The 18,072-nt window shown below is 48.7% G+C and overlaps 2 protein-coding genes across 3 annotated transcripts; both read right to left on the bottom strand.

Moving 5' to 3' along the window:
• Positions 1 to 2,505: 2,505 nt before the first annotated feature.
• LOC149274943 (ribonuclease P protein subunit p25-like protein) lies at positions 2,506 to 3,542 on the bottom strand. The gene is made up of 2 exons (XM_089505071.1): positions 3,520 to 3,542; positions 2,506 to 3,103 (listed from the first exon to the last, which is right to left on the bottom strand). Exon 2 carries the CDS (start codon positions 3,061 to 3,063, stop codon positions 2,506 to 2,508), a length of 558 nt encoding a protein of 185 aa, XP_089361197.1. The 5' UTR covers positions 3,064 to 3,103; positions 3,520 to 3,542.
• Positions 3,543 to 5,874: 2,332 nt separating this feature from the next.
• LOC149274944 (dynactin subunit 3-like) lies at positions 5,875 to 8,582 on the bottom strand. 2 transcript variants are annotated; one of them, XM_089505078.1, is made up of 7 exons: positions 8,493 to 8,576; positions 8,013 to 8,097; positions 7,735 to 7,821; positions 7,422 to 7,505; positions 6,799 to 6,857; positions 6,518 to 6,577; positions 5,875 to 5,964 (listed from the first exon to the last, which is right to left on the bottom strand). In XM_089505078.1, the coding sequence occupies exons 1-7, from the start codon at positions 8,574 to 8,576 to the stop codon at positions 5,875 to 5,877; spliced, it is 549 nt and encodes a 182-aa protein (XP_089361204.1). The 2 variants fall into 2 exon arrangements, with proteins under 2 accessions (XP_089361204.1, XP_089361205.1); XM_089505079.1 differs by lacking the exon at positions 7,422 to 7,505 and having other exon boundaries at positions 8,493 to 8,582.
• Positions 8,583 to 18,072: the final 9,490 nt, after the last annotated feature.

Raw genomic sequence — 18,072 nt, forward strand, 5'->3', positions numbered from 1 at the left:
GGCTGGGATGTTTGAAAAGGGCAATAAATGCGCAGCTCACCCCGGGGTCCTGCGCAGCCGGGGCACAAAGCTCGAGTGTTCTGCCGGGGGCCGGGCGCTGGCCCCCCTCTCCTCTCTAATTCACTGCGGTTAAATAGTCATTGTTAATTCATGAATAGCTGTCAGGAGATACTCGGCACTGCTCTGCGCTGCCTCTTACACAGCTTTACACACAAAATAACTTAACTCCTTCACCGCCAGCCCGCGACGCCACATTGTTACAGATAAAAGCCCTCATATAACCATTGGGGGGGGGTAAGATGGTGATGGGAGTTTAAATCTAATAAGAACAGATTTACCCTCTTTACATGAATGTCAGGACGGTGAGCAGGGAGCGCCCCCCGGTGTCACTTTGTGGAACGGCAGCAATCGTATCGGCTGGAAGCCTTCACCGGTTATGGATTTAGAATCTGCTTCGTTGCGACGCGCAGGAACTATCTGGACTTAACGCAGCGAATGTTTAAATACTACAGCGGTGTGAAAAATAAAGTAAATCCTCCGAATTCTATGGTTTCTCATTATAATCATCCACAGAAGGTCCAAACATTAGGTCCTCACCGGAGTCAAATTGTTAGGTTACATACTACTTGTAATGTCCTGTCCACCTGTTGCACAGCGCTACAGAATTTGATGGCGCTATATAAAACAAATAATTAGGTAAATACAAATTCAGACAAAAAAGAACACATGACCTTTTACACCGTGTCACAATTTATTCAACAAAAATAAAGCCAAACTGGAGAAGCCATGCGTGTAAAACTAAGTACGCCCTTACTGCTTCCATAGGAATTAAGATGCTAAGCAGCAGACAGCGGCCAAACACCTTCAATTAACTGATTAGTGAGTGCGACCATATCTACGAGAGACGAGGCCGGAAGACATCAGCAATGATCTTCGAGAAGCCATTGTTGCTGCTGCCCATGAATCTGAGAAGGTTATAAGGCCATTTCCAAACACTTTCATTCCCATCATTCTACAGAGAAAGATTATTCAAAAACGGAGAGCATTCAGGATAGCTGCCAACCTTCCCAGGAGTGGCCGACCCAGCAAATTCACCCCTCGGCCAGACGAGACCCGAGTGGAGATGTTTGGCCAGAATGTACAGCGCAGCGCAGCATCTCATCCCAGCTGCCGAGCCGGAGGGCCGGTGATTAGAGGCTTGTTTTGCAGCCACAGGACCCGGGAACCTTGCAGTCATTGAGTCGCCGAAGAACTCCTCTGTATAGCAAAGTATTTTAGAGACAAACGTGAGGCCATCGGCCCGACGGCTGAGATCGGGAATTGTCCACTTTCTAAGCATCGGGGCAGAGCACTTCTTATACACAACTCCCCGTATCTACTAATATACCACAAACGCCATATTATCTTATCAGAATGATGATTTAAACAGCAATTCATTCCTCTAGATTGTAAGCTCATTTGACCAGAGCCCTCCTTAACTTGCACTACTTGTTATTCAGCCTCCCAGCAGAGGTGGTAGAGGGTAATACAGTGAGGGAATTAAACATGCATGGGATAGACATACGGCTCCTGAATCTAAGACGAGACCAACGACTGATTAAGGTTTGAGTCGTTACAGCAGGAGAAACAGGCGACTAGACGGGGGCCGGATGGGGCCGATCTGCCAACGGGTTCTGAGTTCCTATGGAAATGCTTTAAACGCATAACTGATCAGAATCGGTGATTTTCGCTGAGAGAGAAACGGAACAGAGCGTCGAAGAGGACCCAGAGGCTCTGACTTCACGAATAATAAAGACCCACCGGTGATTAATTAATAACGGACGCCGTTAATCTGCTCCACCCAATCAGAATAAGATATTAACGAGCGAAACCAGATAAAGAGATCATCAGACAGGAGAGACCGATGGAAACGGCCCGAGAGACCACTGACCTACAAAAAGACGTAAAGCCGTATAAGCTTGTGGGGCCTCAGAGGTCTCTCCTTCAGATGGAATCATTCTAACGATAGAAAACTCCCTCAGCGATGCAGAAGGTACCGAGTTTAGACAGCGATATAACTGAGTGGAGTTCACATAAACATCGGAAGGTGTTCCATTCACACAATCTCCTGATGGTTGCTATGGAAATAAATATTTAACCCGGATGCCAAATTATAAGCTTTATCCCCAAATAACTGACACCGCGTTAATATTTAGGCGTTTTCAGCATATCGGGCGTTTATTTCATTTTTTTTTTTGATGAGTCCTGGTGACGGCGTAACCCCCCGGCCCCCCTGAGGTCTGCACCCAGGGCTTTCCTCGTTATTCCAACAGAAGGAAAAGGCCTCGATATGAATTTAACGATCTGTTTATTCTTTCCGTAGACGATCCGAGCCGGTGATCCGAGCCGGTGATCCGAGCCGGTGATCCGAGCCGGTGATCCGAGCCGGGGGGCGCAGAAACGTTTAACGCTTCAGTTCCACCGGCTTTATTTTCTTTTTGTGTATGAAAAAAGTCTGCTTCTGTGTTACGTTTTCTTAGGTGCGTCTTGGCGGCCACCGGGGGGCCGGGGCTGCTTCCTACCACTTAAGCCCCCCCTGCCTGGCCCCGGCTTCCTCTTCTTCTGCCCCTTTGACTCTTCTTTGAGTTCCTGGATCCACTGAGCCTCGTAGCTCCCGGGGGCCTGGTATCCCGGCTCAGCGGCATCCAGAGGGTCTTTACTGAGCAGGACGAATATAGCCGGGCTGTTCCTTTTCACCGTCAGCGGGTCGAGGCCCACCTCGGGAACGATCGGCTCCCAGATTTCCTCCGTCTGCCGGAAGCAGATCTTTGTGATCTGGTGCAGGTCCTTCAGCCTCCTCTTCATGATCTCCACGCAGGTGATCGTCTTGCCGAGAGCCTTCCCGGAGCCGCTGAACGCGATCTGGCGCACGCTCTCGCTCTCCATCTTGCCTACGGCGAAGCCCATTAAGTTTCGGATCTTGCTGCCGTCCTTCACCTTCATCTCGATGACGTCGGCCGGCAGCCCCTGGACGGGAGCCGCCAGCTCCTTCTCCACAGTCTTCACCTTCTTGTAATTCTCCATCGCAGGGTCACTGAGGCCTGCGGAGGACGGGGAGAGCGGTTATTCAGGGAGGTGGTGACCCGTTACCCCAATGACTACCGTGATTAACCCCTACCTATCCTACAAACCCAAAGATCACTGGAGTGACCCCCCCCCACCTATTTCATTAACCCTGCTGGAATGGCCCTACCTATTTCATTAACCTAATAGCTGCTGGAAAGGCCCCTACCTATCCTATAAACCACTGGAATGGCCCTACCTATTTCATTAACCCAATAGCTGCTGGAATGACCCCTACCCTATCCCATTAACCCAATAACTGCTGAAATGGCCCTACCTATCCCAATAACTGCTGGAATGGCCCCTACCTATCCAATTAACCCAATAACTGCTGGGATGGCCCCTTAGCTACCGGGGGCTACATTATATGTATCATTAGAGCATAGAAGTATTATATACAGAATTAAGTGAGGTTAAGACGTTGCGGTACTGATGGAAGCCGAGGTCCTGCTCCCGGGAGCCCACAATCCATTAATCCACTACCTACCTGACAACGATTTATGGCAGTTCCACAGAATTAACTTTACTAGTTACCCTTTTTAAACAAACTTTATGCCGATGAAGCCTACTGGCTGGGAGTACTTACCCCCTGTAACCGCCCCGGGCTGCAGGGCAGCGTGAGCTCCTAATGACACCAAACACCCGGCCGCTGGGCTCCTGCTTCCCCAAATTCATGGCACTCGCCGAGCCGCCATCTTACAATGACGCACACTCCGAGGGCGACACCCACACGGCGCGAACCAATCGCTGCACAGCTGAACTTCCTCCAGGCTTCAGATAAACCAATCATATTCACGCGCCAAGACTGCATGCGTTCCACCCGTGATACGCACACGTCACCAGCGGACAGTCAGAAGCCATGTGACAGAGAGGATCGCGGCGACACCTGCTGGCAGCCGCTGGAACTGCAGCTCATTAAAAGCTCTCACCCCACCTAGTGGCTACTAGGCAAACCCACAGATCATTGGATGCCGTTGCAGGGGCAATTAGTGTGTGGGGCGGACTAATTGCCGTTAGGCGTCTGAGTGCAGTTGGATGAGGGCCTCTCTTTCCAGGGAAACTGGTCCCTGACTCCAGCTAATGCACCAACGTAATGCCTTAAGATTGTAAGCTCCTGTGCACAGGGCCCTCCTCACCTGTTCTTCTGTAAGTCAAATTGTTACATTATGTTACTTGTTCTGTCTTGTCTACCTATTGTGCAGCGCTACAAAATATGATGGCGCTATATAAAACAATAATTATAACAATAATGCCATCTGCTGACGGAAACAAGTTTACTCCAAATATCTTCCCAGCACCAGATACTGGAAATGACTGAACCCAGTTTGAATGGAACATTTCCTCCCAGTAACCAGAGATGTTCACCCCGGTGGTCCGGCGGCAGGGTAGTAGGGGGCACTCTTCTGCACATATGATGTCATAGGCTTCTAACACGAGGGTCACAATATAAATCCAAGTTGGGAGGAAATACTCTTATTGTCCGAGGCACAGGTAGCTCCGTATACATGCGCAGAAACTCATAATGATGACGGCCGACGTCACATGACCTGGCTCAGCCGCTACGTAACAATTATTCGGGAAAGAAGCGCTTTGGGTCACTTTTATTGTTTTGGGTTCTAGAAAAGCAACGTGAAATACCTTCTGTGATCTTCCATTTCTTTACAGGTAAGAAACACCACAGCCCAGCCCGTGAAAGGGTTAACGCACGGGTTACTTTTACTTTTCGGGGTGGTTTTGCTATTTGTTTTACAGCATTTAACCCTTTCGCCTACTGTGATTTTCACTAAATGGTGAGACCGGTAAGAGCCAACGCAACGAGCCGGATTCCTCGGTGCGAATATCTCCATCGTAAGCATCAGAACCACAATGCTCTCCGCTTTTTGAGTGGTGACGCAAGAACCCCCCATACCCCCCCCCCCCGCACAACAGCCATTCGATGCGTTTCTGTCATCGCGTAGCAATTCTTTACCTGAAATGGGATTTTTAAAACCAAACCGCAGCCGAATGCGGTTTATTCACTGGTGGGATGCGACCCCGGTTTGTGTCGGACGATCAGTTAATCCAAGGGACCCAATGTACCCACTTAACCCCTCAGACAATCAGTTAATCCAAGGGACCCACTCAACCCCACACCGGGGGCAATAAAAACGTCAGCAACGAGGAGCCTGTTTGGGTAACAGAGCTTTCTTTATTTCATTTATATCAGAATGCAGTCCATGCGAGCAAATAAACTTCACGCGGGATCCACGAGCCTCTGATGGCCACAGAGGGGTTATGTAGAAAGAGGTAAGCAGGAATATTTCATTGGTTGCTATGGCAATAACACAAAATACATTGAGGAGATTGTGGTTTACACACAATACCCCCCATAGTGTGTTGCTGAGCGTCATGGGAGTGGACAATACACCCCACAATCCTTCTGTCACCTGCTCCAGCTAAATTACATATTTCTTTTCAAAGTGGAGTTTAAGTGCTGCAGTCACCATAGCAACCAGCGGAATGTTTCAGATCGATTAGGGCCGGTTCCGTAAATGACACGCTCGTAAACCAAACGTGGTTAAGGGGTACAGCTGAGGACTTTCCTTACCCAAAAATATTTAAAAAAAACAAACCCCAATGGCGTTACAGAGTTAATAAATAAAAGGAGAGAATCGTCGCGTGTGATGCAGAACGAGCAACCCCAACGGGGCGAAGACAGGAAACTGTGGGGTTCCTTTATAAATATCGGGGTAACCGGGCCGTGGATTATGTAGGGACTCCCATTGCCCGCCGTCACTCCGGGGCCACCTTCACTCGCTTCGCTGCTTCCAGCTGCGACAGAGTCTCATCCCAGAGGACAAACTGCTTGGACAGGAGGACAGTCTGAGGATAAAGTCAAGGAGCGATCTGTTATAAATCACACATTAACAGGTGAGTGCGAGCTCCTGCGCCCAGCCGCACGGGTCAAAGCGACCGCCTGTGCTTCCTGCGCATGCAGAACCCCCGCATGCACCCGGACTCTCCCTTTATGCCACACGCTGCGGAGTTACCGCCTCGTGGAATTCTCAGCGCCCTGCTTCCCGGCGCTTGCGCATGCACAACCTGCTTTCACAAACTCCCCGGCGGCTGGAATGAAAACTAAACCCATTCGTGATGTTTCTGTTCTACTTATAGTCCGGCACAGCGAGGGGACGTTAATAACCAGCGCGATCGCTACACTCATTAACGGAACGTTAATAATAGCCGTTAATATCGGGATTAATAACTGATAAAACTCTTTCCGGTAAGTTTTCTGTCATCGACATAATTTTTGGGGTTTTTTTGTGAAAACATCTCATGCACGTTACGAGCTGCCTGTATCTTTAGAACGCGTGCTGCGAGCGGACGCCTCCGTAATCTCAGACGTTAGCGGCAAGGTGGCGCCGGTAAAGGATACCATCTTGTTATAATCCTCCAGCAGTTTTTTGGTCTCATCAGATATTTCCTGACACTGGTCCTGGGAACACAAAACACAGAGAATTCATACGGAGACTACAAATCTCTAACACTCAGGCAGCCAAAAAACATTACCAATATCTGACCCCCCCCCACCAAAAACCCTCCTCCCGATAAAGTTCTTTGGAAGCCCTGTCTGGAGATCGATAGCCAAAGGGGACAATTTAAAGGGATCCCCTAAAATACCCTCGATACCCCCATTCCACCGGACTCAGCAGTTACCTGCTGCTTTATGTGGACCTGAGACAGCGCCTGCAGCCTGGAAGCCTGAGACGGGACGGCTGTGAAATAATTACACACACAGTGAGGTCACACAGTGAGGTCATACGGAGCATCGCCAGCATGTCATACATCACGCTTCGCTGTATATACTTTAGAGCAGAGAGATTTATTGACGTTCTGATTTCTAGACGGGAGCATACGTTAAAATTCTTCATTTCTGCTGATTACTAAATTGGGCAAATTTCATACAGAGAAACGTCACGGCTCCTCGCAGATTGTGCTTCTAGCTACAGTAAGCGGCTTGGTCTCAGACGGCCGCTCCCGTGCCCGCTTCGGATCTTGCATCCTCTCGCTCTTCAGTGAGGACTTAGTTAACAAATGGAGCCGTAAGCTGCTCATTTCAAAGAAGGAACGTGGAAAATATGGGAAAACATCATTGCTGCAGTTCTGGAAAATGCTTTTTTTTTTTGGAGGAGGGGCATATCTTTCCATCCCCTCTGCGCAGTTACACTGCCCACACGCTACGCTACGTTACCTTTGATGACACGCTACGTTACCTTTGATGACACGCTACGTTACCTTTGATGACACGCTACGTTACCTTTGATGACACGCTACGTTACCTTTGATGTGCTCGCTGTCCAGGAAGGGCTGCAGGCTGTGTAGCTGCTCCAGCAGGGATGTCTGGGACAGAATGTATTGCTCCTCTGTGGGTAAAAAGAAATACATAGCGGGATGAGCCATAGGATAGGAACCGGAAAGGGATTTTGCCCACATGCGTGTCCAGCATCACATGACAGAGTAACACCAATCAGCACCTCTCTTACTATCATCACAGAGCAGCCGATATAAAATAGCTGTCAGGAGACAGATGTATTAAACCGACTCACTGCAGCGCCCCCTGGACTATTGAGAGGTTAGCGAGTGGACACTTACCTGCTAGGATGAACTCCAGCTTCATGGCATCAGGGACGGCAAGTCTGTCAATATACTGCGGGTCCAGGTACTTCAGCAGGTCATCAACTAACAGAGACCGGCAGTTAGTGAAACGGCAAATGTGAGGATTGAGTTCCACGTATTAACATAACTACCGGCAGAGACGGCATGTGGTTTATTATAACTCGCAGTTTAGGTACACACGGGGTCCCGGTAATAACCCGGCCCTCACGGGGTCCCGGTAATAACCCGGCCCTCCGTATACAGACAGCACTTACTTTTCTTATACAGAGTCTTCACTCTCTCCCGTTTTGCAGCAACATTCCCGAGGGCCACTTGGACTTTTATCAGCCCGTCTGCCACCTGCAAAACACAACAGAGTCCGGTGATGTGTCATGGCTGCGCGGGGCATGATCCCTCCCACACGTTACACGGGACTGATACACAGCCGGAGCACACGCTACACAAAAACACAACTTCGGGGCACCGGGAGCCGTGTCTGTATTCATCCCCCGCTCTATATCACACGGGGAGACTTCTGCGTGACGTTAAGTATCAATGTTCACAGAAATACAGTGTACAGCGCTGCAGAACGCGTTGGCGATATATAAACCAAATAATAACGAGTGTATATATAATATAATGACCGCAGACACGCAAAGAAAGATGTGGGTGTGACAGATTGGGACCCCCGGGAGGGATGTAGGCACGCGGGGCGGGACCCCCCGGCAGATACAGAAGAGCATCCCTCTCCGCACCTTCCTCGGCTGGGCCCCACTGGCCCCGTATAGCCGCCTTTCTAGTTCCTGCACCCGACTCTGGATCTGCCGCAGCGCCGCCATCCTCCCTGACAGCCAAACCCAAACTTCCGGGAGCAGCAGGAAGTGCGTCACTGCCAAGAGACACCCTCTGCTCCCAGACTGACTGTGGCGCGCGGGAAAGACGTCACTATGGCTGAGAGACTGTCCGAAGCTGGGGGGCGCGCGCTGTAATGGGGTCCGGAGTCGAATCTCCGAAAACCGCCCCTCCCCGGGGTTATTTTACCGAGTGTTCTTCCCCTCTATGTGGGTTTCGTTTTATTTATTATTTAAATCATCTGAGGGACCTTTTCATTTTACCTGTTCGCCATTAATGGGGGTTTAACCCTTTGCAGTCCTAGCATCCTGACCCATGAGCACTAAGGGCCTGCTAACACTTAATTGCCAACTGTCCCTGTTTACTTTGGCCAGTCTCCCAATCCCTGCATTTCTGTTTCCTCGCCTAATGCCCGTAATGGAACATGAGATAAATTACTCCGCTGGCGCTGCTTGTGCACAGAGCATCAGACATTTTAAAGTGGAATGAGCGAGTCTGCCACCGTGGGTTGGGGTAGACCTCTCTTTTTTACAACTCCCTCCTACACCACCACTCTCTCCACTCCTCCCATACTAACTGCCTTTTCCCGTAAAATTGAAGATGAGGTAGCCACTCTTCTTTCTTCCTCTCACCCAACAACCTGTACCCTTGACCCGATCCATCACACCTCACAAAGTCTCTATGTCCATCCCTTGGTCCATCACTTACCCACCTATTTAATATTTCTCTATCATCTGGAACTGTACCATTTCTCTATCATCTGGAAATACCCAGCTATTTAATATTTCTCTATCATCTGGAACTGTACCATCAGCATGCGCTAATCACACCTAAAAATCTAAAAAATCCTTCCTCAGACCCCATCTGACTAACTACCGCCCTATCTCTCTGCTTCCTTTTACCTCTTAGCTGCTTGAACGGATTCTGTACAATCGCCTCACTAACTTCCTCTCCTCTAATTCCCTCCTTGACCCTCAAACCCCTTCACTCTACTGAAACGGCTCTAACAAAAGTCTCCAATGCGTCGCTCTCTGCCAAAGCAAAAGGTCACTTCTCTATTCTAATACTACTGGATCTCTCTGCTGCTTTTGATTCTGTTGATCACCACCTTCTTCTATACTCACTTGCTTCTATAGGCATTCGAGATGCAGCTCTATCCTGGATCTCTTCATATCTGTCTAACCGTTATCTTCCCTCCCTCCATCTCCACTCCACTACCTGAACTCTGTATCACCATTTACAACACGACTATCTCTCCTACTAACCAGGCCCGATGCCTTGGGGTCATCCTTGATGCCAACCTTTCCTTCATCCCTCACATTCAGTCCCTCGCCAGATCCTGCCAATTGCCCTTTCTTCACCCAAGAATCCACAAAAACTCTGGTTTATTCACTTATCATTTCCCGTCATGGCTATTGCAACATTCTTCTGGTCGGCGGTCCACTGTCTCGACTCTCTCCAGTCTGTCCTAAATGCTGCTGCTAGGCTTATCTTCCTTGCACGCCGCTCCTCTTCTGCGTCCCCACTCTGTGAAACCCTCCACTGATTCCCAATTACCTTAAGAAGTAAATTTAAAATCCTGGTACTAACATATAGGGCCCCCCATAATACTGCTCCTCCATAACACTGCCCCCCCTCCATAACGCTGCCCCCCATACATTTCTGCCCTCATAAGCAAATACTCTCCTACTTGATTCTTATGTTCCTCCATGGGCTGAGGCTCTCCTCCTCCTCACTCATCACCTCTTTCTTTTCCTGTCTACAAGATTTCACTCGAGCTGCCCCCATATCTCTGGAATCTCCCCCCGAACCTTCAGCTTTCACCCTCCCTCCCGACATTCAAGAAACATCTAAAAACCCACTTCTTCAGAGAAGCCGCCCCGTAACCCCCCCGTCACTGATACCCCCCACACTACCTCTCATCCATCACTGATACCCCCCACACTACCTCTCACCCTTTCTCTGTGCCTTATCTTTGTTCTCTCCCTATTCCCACTAGATTGTAAGCTTGCGAGTCGAGTCTCTCCACCTAATGTATCAGTTTGTCTTAGTCTGTCAATTCTGGTCTTGTCAGACCCCTTGAATATATGTATTGTATTAAGCGCTGCGTACATTGTTGGCGCTATATAAATAACATATAATAAATAACATGCTTTGTTATTAAGGAATTCAGCGACATCGAAAATCTACCCCAGGACTCGCTGTGATCAATCCATAGAAGAGCCGCAAGAATCGATGCGAGAGATTTTGGCACCCACTAAAAATTAAACAAGTTCACAAGAGGGCTTCGACCATGCAAGTCAATGGAGCCCAACTTACTAATCACAATGTGATTAATAAAATGAATTAAAAAAGAATCAAAATAGTTAATAAAATGAAATGTAGCAATATGTTAAAAGAATTCTCCAAATCAGAGGAACCATCTGGTTCTAATAAAAAAAGAAAACAATGTATTCTTCAATGATGTTCAAAATAAGACATGGGTCAGAATCACCAGATGTCAAAATTCCAAGTTGGAAATACTGAATGACGAGATTTGAAAAAAAATGGTTTTGAAATAGCAAAACGCTACTTATTGCCCTATGAATTGCAAAAGAAAGCAAACGCATAAAAACATTGGGTATTTCTAAACTCGGGACAAATAGTAGAATCTACTTAGGTTTTTCCATCAGATGAGTCAAAATATTTTTCAAATATCATTTTATGTATTTTTTTTATAGTAAAATATGATCAAAATACTGGTACCTAAAAAAAGCTCTTGTCCTGAAAAAAAAGATTAGAAAGAAGAAAATTACAGCTAAACACGAGCAATGCGGACATGTTAAAACAGTGATTGTCACAAAGGGTACAAAAATAAAATAGAGTATGGTCCTTAAGGGGTTAAAGCAGTCGCGGACGACCTGTTATTATTGGTTGAAATTCCCCATTGTCTGAACTCGAGTCAGGCAGGGAGGGGAGAGTCGCAGGGAATAAATAATGTGTTAATCCTCCCATAATTATGTGAGCAAAATGACGGCTCGTTCCCTTCATTAAAAAGCAGCCGTCGTTTTATTATTAATGAATGCGTCTCATTACGTTTATTTATACAGCGCCAGCATATTCTGTAGCGCTGTTACAATCAGTGGGATTATTTAAAAAAAATATCTAATATATACCGTATTTGCTCGATTATAAGACGAGGTTTTTTTCAGAGCAAATGCTCTGAAAAATACCCCTCGTCTTCTAATCGGGGTCGTCTTCTAATCAGACCTCAAATAGAGGTCTGATTAGGAGACTAAGATCCAGATCCCCCGCACCGCTGCAGGGGACCTGGATCCTCCTGTCTCACCCCCCCCCCCCATCACACACACTTACCGGTGCTTCCTGCTGTATTGCCGGGGCAGCGGGTTGACGTCTACGCGATCCGCGTAGACAACGTCCGCTGCAGCTGGAAGGAGGTGTGGCTAGCAGCGGGGGTTGTCTGCGTCCGTCGCGCAAACCTTCCCCGACTGTCAGAGATCAGAGTTCCCCGCACCGGTGCGGGGAACTCTGATCTCTGACAGCCGGGGAAAGTATACGCGACGGACGCAGACAACCCCCGCTGCCAACGCCACCTCCTTCCGGCTGCAGCAGAAGGCGACGTCAACCCGCTGCCCCGGCTGGAAGCACCGGTAAGAGAGGGCTGAGAGGGGAGGGGAGGGGAGAGTGTGTGTGTGTGTGTGTGTTAGTTAAATGGGGGTATAGGGTGTGTGTGTGTGTGTGTGTGTGTGTGTGTGTGTTAAATGGGGGCATAGGGCATTTCTGGAGTGGCGTTAAGGGGGCATTTAATAGAGCACTCTGCCTCCTGAAATGCCTTATACACCTATATGCCACTCTGCCCCATAATATGCATTTTAACCCCCTAAATGCCAGAGTGGCATATAGGGGTATAAGGCATTTCTGGAGGCAGAGTGCTCTATACAATGCCTTTTAACTCCCTTAATGCCACTCTGCCTCCTGAAATGCCTTATACCTCCCTATATGCCACTCTGCCCCATAATATGCATTTTAACCCCCTAAATGCCAGAATGGGATATAGGGGTATAAGGCATTTCTGGAGGCAGAGTGGCATATAGGGGTATAAGGCATTTCTGGAGGCAGAGTGGCACATAGGGGGTCAAAAGGCATACCATGGGGCACAGTGGCATATAGAGGGTTAAAAGGCATATCATGGGCCACAGTGCCATATTGGAGTGGCAAGCCTGGGGGCAGATGTGCGTAACTGGGGGACAGGTTGGAAAATACAAGAAATAAAAACAAAAAAAATATTTTTCTCAATCATAGCTTTTATTAAAAAAAATAGTTTAGATGAATTAACATTTACTGGTAAAACTTTTTTCCTTTAGGGTCGTCTTATATTCAGGCTTTTTCTTTTTTTCCTAAGTTAATATTCAGATTTTGGGGGGTCGTCTTATAATCAGGGTCGTCTTATAATCGAGCAAATACGGTACTATAAAAAAATGGTGCACAGGAGAGTGCACAGGAGCTTACAATCTGTTCGGTGGTTTAGGGTTAAGTGAGACAGTAGGAGAGCACGGCTGGGATGGGGATGAGTTGGTCGGTCCGATGATCTGTAGAGGTTGTTGGGCGTTCAGACGGCTTTATTTATTCTTGGGGAAGAAAGGTTTTCAGAGAGATTTTGAAATCCTGAATACGGCCGTGAGAAGGGGTTAGAAGAGAGAAGCAGGTGAAGAGGGCAGTTAGGGCGTACATGGATAGGGGGGTAGAACTAAAGGGGGCAGCGTTAAGGGCTCTGTAGGTCAGGAGTTTGAATTTGATTTCTGGGAGTTACGGGGAGGCGGTGAAGCGACTGGCGCTGAGGAGTGGTGATGGAGGAAGAATATGGTGCCGCCGTAATGTATTCGGTAAAGTGATATTTCACCGCCTAACCGAATCTGGCATCGAAAACACCCGTGATATCATCATCTTTATTCAACGTTCTGCTTTTACATTCCGGCTTTATTACCACATCTGCCCCCCTCACCAAAAACATCTGGGCTTCATGTGAATGTATGCGTGCATTCTTATTTATTCAGCGCTTTACATGATAATAAAAGGCAGGTGCGATAAGGACTGTAGATATAAATCGGCCCCATCCGGCCCCCCTCTAGTCGCCCGTTTCTTTTGCTGTAAAGACTCAACTTGTCGTTGGTCTTGTCTTAGATTCAGGAGCCGTATGTCTATCCCATGCATGTTTAATAACCTCACTGTATTACCCTCTACCACTTCTGCCGGGAGGCTATTCCACACATCTACCACCCTCTTGGTAAAGTAAAACGACTAGATCGAACTAAATGGTTCTAATTTGCCAGCAGGTTTCTAGGCTCAACAAAATGTATCAACCTCATATATCTGTGCAAAGTGACACACGGCTCGGTAACATGTTCACTGCGGTTACCGTGTAACACATAAGGAATATGTTACAATGTCCCGGACACCGATACAGCCGTAGTTTCTAGAAATAGTTACGTAGTTATATAGGCTGAGAAAAGACCTGCGTCCATCAAAGTTCAGCCTTTCCTATATCTGTTAATTTGTTGCTGTTGATCCAAAATAACCCGGTTAAGGGGGTATCAGACACTCCATGGGTTGGAGATAGTTACACTCCGATTGTATTTTAACGTGAATTAGTCAAAGCTCTCTTTTATTTTTGTTCAGGGTAAGTGAATGGAAGGGGTTAATAGAGCTTTATCTCGTATTCCTCCCGTGTATAAAATCTTTTCATTGTGCATTTTTGGGGCTGAATCGTTCCTTTGCCCTTCAGCAACGTCTTCAGAGGTCTTCTGTGCCTTCAAAGCCTAAATGCCCCCGGCCGGGGTCCGGGCAGGTGGCCGTCGGTGTAACGAGGTCACCAGGATTGATAGGACCTCGCGAAGCCTCTCAGATGCCACCATCTCTACAGTGCAAATCAGAATTGATTTCCTCGCTCCGGCTTTTCTTCTCGTCCTCTGGATTTTCTTTACAAGTCCGGCTCAATTCCTTCTCATTAACGGCCTCCATGCAAATGGCGCCGGCGCCTGTCGATACCCATAATTAATCCTGCAGGAAATAACCCGACCCGTCCGATGAGGTTTAGCCGCGGTTAGATACACGGCCGCGAAGGGTCGATACTCCGTGTTACACAAAGCCAGGTGGATCAGTCGATGGCTTCTTTTTTTTTTTTTAGCGCATTCGTTAGGTGAAAAGGGCAGGAAAACATCATTTAATGCGCCGACTGCAACAATTTGATGGTTTAACCCTTTGATTCCATCCATAAGAACAGGAGATGTCGGCACTTTACCTTTCCACAGGGAGCAGAATGAGGAGCGGCCGCCGCGCGGCCCGGAGCGCTTTTGTATTTCGCTTCTTTAGGCAACAAATATAAATTGTTCGCTTTTTGGATATAAAAGGAAGAGCGCGGTCGGCATTCTGTCTGCCCGCCGGATTCTGATGTAAATACTTTGTATCCTACTCTTGCCATCTGATTTTGTAACCCATATGTTGCCATTGCAGAGGTTTAACAGTGTCATATATTTGCCGCAGGAGACAGGGTTCTGGGTCTGTGCCCCGGGCCGTGGATTAAAGTGGCACAGCAGCGCCAACGTAGCGTGTCAGAGCGCCAGCCTGGGGTCTATTCACTAAAAGGGAGAGCTGCCAGGAGAGTTCTGGTTTTAACTCTTTTACTATTCATTATGAAGGCCGTCACTAGCAAAAAGGGTTGAGCAGGCCCTGCATAATGCATACTTCAAATCACTGATTTACCTACACATTATACAGGGGGGCAGCTCGCTGATTTAACTATACATTTTACAGGAGCCCGCTCACTGATTTACCTATACATTATACAGGGAGCCGGCTCACTGATTTATCTATACATTATACAGGGCTGGCCAAGCACTTCCTGCTAGAGAAGGTCATTGGGGCTGAACATAATGAAGCATTCCTAACATCTCTCCCTTTAGTGAATAGACCCCTGTCTGGTTTTTGTGGCAGGAAAATGCTCTCCTTTAGATCAATGGAAGCGCTTTTTGAACAGGTGTGGGGGGGAGGGGGGAGTCACTGGTGGTGAGTGAAGTGCACACTCGCAAGCAGGGAGTGTGTTCAGCCAATGCATTTGTGTATGAAGAAGAAGCTGAGAGACAGAGGGCAATCTAAAAATGGGGGGATTAATTACTCCCTTCATGCGTTTGCAAAGGGGAAATGTTTATTTAAAGGGGCACAGCTGACCCTGACCTACAGAGTCCTTTAATAATCGCACCCCCTATATCTCTACCCTCCTATGCAAATACCCCCTAACTGCCCTCTTCGGTCCTCTCACGACCTGCGCCTCTCTGCTACCTTCATTACCCCTTCTCACTCCCGTATTCAGGATTTGCCCCGTGCTGCACCCCTTCTCACTCCCGTATTCAGGATTTGCCCCGTGCTGCACCCCTTCTCTTGAATTCCCTTCCCCATCAGACCTTCTCCCTCGTACCCAAACTTCAAAAGCTCTCTGAGAAGCATACACCCTTTCTTCCTATCACTCGCAGCCAGCATCCTGTCTAAACCATCTGAACCTCGACAGCTCATCCCCATCCAAGCCATCCTTCCTGCTGTTTAACTTCACCCTCATCAGACTAGGCCATCTCTCCCCCCTCACCTCTGCTCTCCCGCCATGGCCATCTCTCCCCCCTCACCTCTGCTCTCCCGCCATGGCCATCTCTCCCCCCTCACCTCTGCTCTCCCGCCATGGCCATCTCTCCCCCCTCACCTCTGCTCTCCCGCCATGGCCATCTCTCACCCCTCACCTCTGCTCTCCCGCCATGGCCATCTCTCCCCCCTCACCTCTGCTCTCCCGCCATGGCCATCTCTCCCCCCTCACCTCTGCTCTCCCGCCATGGCCATCTCTCCCCCCTCACCTCTGCTCTCCCGCCATGGCCATCTCTCCCCCCTCACCTCTGCTCTTCCGCCATGGCCATCTCTCCCCCCCTCACCTCTGCTCTCCCGCCATGGCCATCTCTCCCCCCCTCACCTCTGCTCTCCCGCCATGGCCATCTCTCCCCCCTCACCTCTGCTCTCCCGCCATGGCCATCTCTCCCCCCTCACCTCTGCTCTCCCGCCATGGCCATCTCTCCCCCTCACCTCTGCTCTCCCGCCATGGCCATCTCTCCCCCCTCACCTCTGCTCTCCCGCCATGGCCATCTCTCCCCCCTCACCTCTGCTCTCCCGCCATGGCCATCTCTCCCACCTCACCTCTGCTCTCCCCCCATGGCCATCTCTCCCCCCTCACCTCTACTCTCCCGCCATGGTCATCTCTTCCCTCCCACAGCTCCCGTCTCCCACCACGGGCATCATCACAATTCTCTTTTGTAAACACGGGGAGCACTAACTGTACTTATGATTGGTCCATGGGAATTGTCAGTCATTTTGGGTGGGGCTTAACGCCAAGGTGCAATGTGACTGCACTAGCAGCATTAGGCTCCGCCCAGCGACTCCTGCAGTCACAAATGAGAGATCTATGAGAGCTGCGGCTTTAGAAACATCTTACATACAACAGCTAAACACCCTGAAAAATCTAGTAAAAGGTGTTTTTGTGATTAAACTTTCAGAGGAAATAATAAAATGACACCAGCCGGGGTTTGTTTGTAGTGAATGCAGTGGAACCGCTGCTTTAACTAGGAGCTGTTGCCGTAGTTTGGCGCATGTACCGCGGCCCCCCGAATAAAACGCGCGTCGCCGTCCGATAGGCGATTAAATACGCGGCGGGTCCTGCAATTTGTTTCTGTAACAAAATGTCTCTTTTATAAAGTGCTGCTGTCTCCGAGCGAACGGGTTTCGCGTTAGTCAATAGAGTTTAGTCTTTTGTAACCAAACGCTGCGTTCTATCGACAGGAGTGGGGGGCTCCCGGGATGACAAATGAAAGACCCCGCGTGAATAACGATGGCTTTTCTGCAGAGCGGGATGGCGGACGCCGAATGCTAAATGAACACAGATTAAAAGCCATCGATTTCTCCTACTCATTAAGAGCTCTTCTTCAGACCCAGGAGGGTTCAGGACGCTCACCTGAGTCAACCCTGAGAAGCGAGAGGATACTCATCCCGTCCGTAATTACTGCAAGTGTCAGCGACCTAGAACCTCGCTCTGCTCTAGAACCTAGAACCCTGCTCCTTCCACAACAATCATCATGAGCATAACCCCCAGCGCTGTATACAGTAATATAACCCCCCAGCACTGTATACAGTAATATAACACCCAGCGCTGTATACAGTAATATAACCCCAACGCTGTATACAGTAATATAACCCCAACGCTGTATACAGTAATATAACCCCCAGCACTGTATACAGTAATATAACCCCCAGCGCTGTATACAGTAATATAACCCCCAGCGCTGTATACAGTAATATAACCTCCAGTGCTGTATACAGTAATATAACCCCCAGTGCTGTATACAGTAATATAACCCCCCCAGCGCTGTATACAGTAATATAACCCCCCAGCGCTGT

This window comes from Sceloporus occidentalis, unplaced genomic scaffold, assembly GCF_023333645.1.
Source record: "Sceloporus occidentalis isolate IW3139 unplaced genomic scaffold, rSceOcc1.0.p SCAF_308, whole genome shotgun sequence".
NCBI classification, from domain to species: Eukaryota; Metazoa; Chordata; class Lepidosauria; order Squamata; family Phrynosomatidae; genus Sceloporus; species Sceloporus occidentalis.

What these genes read in the sequence shown, in the direction of transcription:
- LOC149274943 (XM_089505071.1), bottom strand. Translation starts at nt 3,063, where the DNA reads ATGGAGAATTACAAGAAGGTGAAGACTGTGGAGAAGGAGCTGGCGGCT.
- LOC149274944 (XM_089505078.1), bottom strand. Translation starts at nt 8,576, where the DNA reads ATGGCGGCGCTGCGGCAGATCCAGAGTCGGGTGCAGGAACTAGAAAGG. An exon ending in GCTGGAGTTCATCCTAGCAG is followed by an intron (nt 7,506 to 7,734) that starts GTAAGTGTCCAC and finishes TTTTACCCACAG; the next exon opens with AGGAGCAATACATTCTGTCC. An exon ending in AGGTCCACATAAAGCAGCAG is followed by an intron (nt 6,578 to 6,798) that starts GTAACTGCTGAG and finishes TTGTGTTCCCAG; the next exon opens with GACCAGTGTCAGGAAATATC.